The sequence below is a fragment of the Protopterus annectens genome, chromosome 4.part0, assembly GCF_019279795.1.
Source record: "Protopterus annectens isolate FY-2018-M chromosome 4.part0, PAN1.0, whole genome shotgun sequence".
Taxonomy (NCBI): Eukaryota; Metazoa; Chordata; order Ceratodontiformes; family Protopteridae; genus Protopterus; species Protopterus annectens.
The window spans coordinates 1,152,421,654-1,152,427,653 of NC_056733.1; the positions used below are offsets into that span (position 1 = coordinate 1,152,421,654).

The following is a 6,000-nucleotide window of genomic DNA, read 5'->3' on the forward strand; positions in this document are numbered from 1 at the left end:
AACAAGTTTTAGAGCAAGTGCTAGTCACAGGGATGCTTAAAGGTAGATGACAAAATTTTTTTCCCCCAAACACTGCAGTGTGCACTAGAGGAGTTAGATGTGAAAGTAGATAACTGAAGTCTTACCTGTCTAAAAAGTTAAGTTTAAATGGAGCGTCACTATTTTAAAACAGCAAGATAAATTGAAAGGGGTTGGTCACTTTTGTATTCTGGTACTATGGAATATAGTAGGATGGCCAATGAATTTAAATAGTTGAAGGGGAGTGATTTCACAAAATGATAATTTTCCGCTTACTCACACAACCCAGTAAAAGCAGAGAGGAAATTAAATATATGGTCAAATTAACATAAGGGGCAGGCAACTACAAAGACAATGTTGTTTAAGAACACAACAGTAACCAGATGGGAGGGTGGGGAAAAAATTCTGCCCGACTCACAAGAGACAGAGCTGTGGTCTTTTTTCAACATTTAATATGCAGTTAAAATCAGAATACAAGTAAAACACAAGGTAAAGAAAACAAATCACAGTATTAAAAATAGAAAAAGGCAATAAAGTAATACAAAACACAACAAATAAAAAGCAAAACAAAGTGTAGCAGAGTCTGGGTGAGCCTTTCTAGTAAAGTTCTGAAATGTTTTATTTTACTCCTTAGATAGAATGTTTAGCTCCTAGCTCCACCCCCTCAGTTCACAGATGATTAACCTTAACTGACCTGCTCTATCTTATGTGTGAGTCCTTAACTGATCTGTTCTGATTTCTGTCTGACTCACAACAGACAGAGCTGTGGTCTCTTTTCAACTTTTAATATGCAGTTAAAATCAGAACACAAGTTAAACACAAGGTAAAGATAACAAACCACAGTATTCAAAACAGAAAAAGGCAATACAGTAATACAAAACACAACAAATAAAAAGCAAACTAACCTTTCCCTCACAGCAAAGTGTAGCAGAGTCTGGGTGAGCCTTTCTAGTAAAGCTCCGAAATGTTTTATTTTAACCCTTAAATAGGTTTAGTTCCTAGCTCCATCCCCTCAGTTCATAGATAATTAACCTTAACTGACCTGTTCTATTTTATGTGTGAGTCCTTAATTGAAGAGACAGAGATGTGGTCTCTTTTCAAGTTTTAATATGCAGTTAAAAGCAGAATAGAAATAAAACACAAGGTAAAGAAAACAAATCACTGTATTCAAAATAGAATTGAGACAATAAAGTAATACAAAATATAACAAATAAAAAACAAACTAACCTTTCCCTCACAGCAAAGTGTAGCAAAGTATGGGTGAGCCTTTCTAGTAAAGCTCTGAAATGTTTTATTTTAAACCTTAAATAGAAGGTTTAGTTCTAGCTCCACCCCCTCAGTTCACAGATGATTAACCTTAAAACTGACCTGCTATATCTTATGTGCGGAGTCCTTAACTGAGTTGTTCTGATTTCTGCCTGACTCACAAGAAACAGAGCTGTGGTCTCTTTTCAAGTTTTAATATGCAGTTAAAAACAGAATACAAGTAAAACACAAGGTAAAGAAAACAAATCACAGTATTCAAAACAGAAAAAGGCAATAAAGTAATACAAAATACAACAAATAAAAAGCAAACTACCTTTTCCCACACAGCAAAGTGTAGCAGAGTATGGGTGAGCCTTTCCAGTAAAGTCCTCATATCCTGTTCTGTTCCTCCCTATATCTACATTCAGGTCACCCATTAACACCAATTTGTGCTGTCCTGCTTTATCTATTAGGTCCTGCAACTACTGTCTGAATGGTTTCTTTTTACCCTAAAATATCATCTGGCAAATAAAACTATGCAACTGTACCACATCTACAGTTTAAACTACGCAATTCTAACACTGTCCACTATGGATAATATACAACTGTATATACAGTAGTTTTTGATTTTTATCACAATATCTTGAAAACATGCATTTCCTCAATATGATATGCTTTGTAAATAATGTTTTTTGACTATTTTTCTCTTGAATCAACAAAAATGCACTTCTACCCTTGTTTTGGAGCTTTTCGCCCCAGACCACCATGGAAAATGGGCATTCCAGTTCGTAGATGGACTTTATGGGTAAACAAAAGGACATAAATAATTAAATAAATACATTTACCTCACCAGAGGGAGGTTGGCATAATGATCAAGATATTTGCCTTAAAGACACAAGGTTTAGGGTTTGATTCTCACATATGTTAATTGAATAGGCTTAAAATGGCCCACAAGGGAAGTTAGCCTAGTACTAATGTAAGAACCTATTACCTATGAACCTACCACAATCGTGCTGTGGGGAATTGGCTGAGATTATGAACAGTGCCCTACCCTTACACTGCATTCTGATTGCCATGAGTCTGTCAATAATTCTGATGACATCCTTCATATATCTTCTGAAGCCTCTTCCTTACCACAATTCCATTACCATTTCTAGTCTGTCCTCCTCCTGAATAGCAGACTCTGATCCCAAGCCAAGTGGCTTTTGCTGCACTGTCCTTCCATCTTTTCTCCTGGATATACTAGATGTCCAGCCTCCTTCTTACCATCATGTCATCAACTTCCAAGCTGTGTCCTGTCAGTGAACCTACAATGAGTTTAGCAATTCTTAGTTCATATTTGGCTAGTCAACTGGTTTTACGTCCAGCTTTCACTCAAGCTGGGCAACTGGACGCCAGCCAGCCAGTAGTTTACTGACCCAGGGCTACTGAACTTTATGGTGAGCACACACTGGCCAAAAAGAACACACACTCCTCCCACAGTTAGCATAGGTCACTGATGTAGGTTAGAGTAAATCAGATTTTCAGCTCACTTATTACTGGCAAGTGCCCATGCCCATTTTTTGGTAACATTAGTCAACTTGACCAAATTACTTAGAGCCAGTTTTGCTGTATATTTATTTTATTTAGTGCATGTGTCACAGTCCAAGATTTGTAATGTCTTTCCTCATAAATCATGCGACTACATGCCCTTTGTTTACATACCAAACACGCTGACTGTTAAAACAGAATACTGTATCACAAGTGACTCTAGAAACAACTTTCCCTCCAAAACTTTCAGATCCTAGATGGATACATATATCTCTAAGTGATGTGCAGCACCGCTGCAGGAGCATAGATTAACTCCCCACCTCATCAGCGAAAAAAAAGGGCCTGTAATGAGTCCAGCTGCAGGAAGCAAAGATCCACCTTCAAGCTGGAGGGGACTGTCCATCACTTCACAGCAACAACAGTATGACAGCAAAGGATACTCCATTAAAGTGTGGTGAATTTACGCAAAGTGACAAATCACAACCCAATGCAGCATTACCACTCTCAAGTCTGTAAAGGGCACTGTGAAGGCTGTGATATTCATAAAACAAAGAAGTGTCAGGAGGGACTGAAATTGGAATCTGTAAAATGCCCATATCTAAGCTATCAGAACCACTTACTTCTAGGCTATCTATCCTGACAGGAATGACTGTCAGCTCTATGCAGATGAAGGTAACCCTCTGAGAAGATATCAAACAGAAATTCTCCCAGCTTCTGGTCACCACAATGACTGAAGTCACAGCAGTGTTAAATCTACGGACATTACAAGAAAGCCCCTAGACTGGGTCACCAAGAGTCAATCATGCAGGTAAGACAACATATGGAGTTCCCTCACTTGCAAGATCTCTACCATTATGCCCAACACTAAAATGAGCACCCTAGATGCATATAAAAAAGCAAATAATACTGCACTAAAATGGTGCACACTTAGGGTGAATCAAAGGACCATACTGTTTGAATCCCAGACAACAAAGTTTCAAAAAGATGTCAAGTGACACCACCCATGCACCTTGGGGCAGCACTATGTCACCAACTGGAACTTAATAGAGAAGATGCACTTGCTGAAGGTCTAGCAATGGATGGAATCTTTCTCAATCATGACTAAAAAAGAAGTGGGAGCAGAACCATGACCTTCACACACACACACACACACACACACACACACACACACACACACACACACACACACACACACACACACACACAGGTGGTACACATTCTTCAGCCCCTTGATAACTAGAATATGGGTTTGTTCTAAAGCCCTGTGGAAATGGCTTAGCCTCAGAGTGGAACCCTTTCTGAAGGAGGATCAATAAGCTGTAAGACAGGGCCTAGCATAATCCACATCAAATGCTCACTTATGGTGATGGCCCTGTAAACCGCTGCAAATTCTGCGAGATCACCCTCCCCATTACAGACAGCCCGATATGAAGTAAGTGACAGTGCTCTGAGGTAACTTGCTGTTACTACTGAGGGAGGCAGGACAAGGCTTTTTGATGTTTGAAGGCCCTTGTCTATCAGCAAGAGTGTTTTCTTTTTCCTTGAGGAGTTGGTGAGGTTTATAAGAATTCCAGGAAGAGGCCATGGAAACGCAAAGATCATCAACATTGGTGAGGGACTGCCTCCCTTTTAGGAGGTCATCCAAGAGGTCTGGAGAGGACTAGCTGAACAAAACCTTCCTTTCCAAGATGAATGCTCGAGTTCCCCCTTCAAGCAGGGCAGTCTCAGCTATGCCAGCCTGTACAGGCATTTGTCTAAGGTTGCTGACCTCATCTCAGAGTTAGGAGAGTCAAAGTTATAATGGAAGGATAACACTGTCTTAAGTATAGTGAAAATAATAACCGGCAACCTAATGGGGAAGATGTACAAAGGATCCTTACCAGCTCCTCCGTAAATCCAGTTTCAGGCAAGGAGGAAAAGGTTTTCCAGCAATGGATCCACTAGAGAGGTCCACCGACACACAAATGAGGGATAGACAGCTCATCACAGCAAAGAACTGACTACTTGCTGCCACAGGTTCCCAAATAAGAATTCTCTGAGAGTTTCTATTATGTTGTAAACTATTAAAACAGCTAGTCACACTGTTAAAGGCGATAGAGATAACTAAAAGTTTACTAAAACATACTTGCACATGCAAAGTTATAAACTTAAAAATAAAAGAGAAATATCAATAAAGATGCAAAAAAATCTAAATATACCACACACTGCCTGCATCTCTTTAGACAAAGGCTGTTGTGCTTACTGAATAAACTGATTAAACACTTTACTTTACCTTCTGTCCTATTGCTGATACTAGGTAGCCATTACAGTGACACAGAGCTGTTACTGGCCCTTTCTGCTCCTTCTCATAAAGCACCTTAAACTTGTTTTTTGTAAGAGGTTGCCCTGGCTCTGGCACAACTTCAATAATATCCATTATTAGGATCTAAAAAAAGGAAAATTAGGAAACAGAACAATGTGAGTCAAAGAGCTTCAGGAGTAAGGCAACATACAATGCAATATAATACCTCCCTTGCATAGCAGGGTGACGTAACATGCACTATATCACCAATTCTGCACAGAAAAAGATTATACACTATGCAAGAATAACTTGGTTCTCATCACAGCACTTCTAAGTACACTTGAGCATCACACGTGACAAAGCTGGGTACTGGACAACAATACATCATGTTTTAGTGATGGACCTCAAGCAAGGATAACATATCATGCCTGACAAATCTCACAAACCAGCAACATTTCTCACACTGACTAGAACAGTGTAGCAGCTAGTGCAGAGGATTAAGATTACTGAGCTGCTTCTTGTTGTCCTCGATTTGATTCTCTTAGCAAGTCACTTAAATGCTCACAGACTGAGTCTACTAAAGGTCTGCATGTATATATATATATATATATATATATATATATAAAATGGATGTATATGTATATATATATATATATATATATATATATATATATATATGTGTGTGTGTATATATATCTGTATACACGTATATATATATAAATATATATATATATATATATATTGGGAATTGCAAGCTCTTAAATTAAAATGGCATATCCGTTGGAATCATAGGAATGCGAGGAATGAGGACATCTTCACCTTTGAAAGTTGTTGCTTCTACGACGTTGCTCATTAATTTTTTTTACTGTAAGCCGCGTGCCGTTGCAAAGCTTTGGCTGGTTGATATTTTGCAACATGATAGTTGG

At 38.6% G+C, this 6,000-nt stretch overlaps 1 protein-coding gene across 1 annotated transcript in view; it reads right to left on the reverse strand.

Moving 5' to 3' along the window:
• Positions 1-6,000, reverse strand: part of CPSF1 (cleavage and polyadenylation specific factor 1) — a 2,236,766-nt gene that overhangs the window by 324,145 nt on the left and 1,906,621 nt on the right. The window contains exon 31 of the mRNA XM_044069873.1: positions 5,066-5,218. Within this exon, the coding sequence (XP_043925808.1) occupies positions 5,066-5,218 (153 nt within the window). The remainder of the gene's footprint in view (positions 1-5,065; positions 5,219-6,000) is intronic.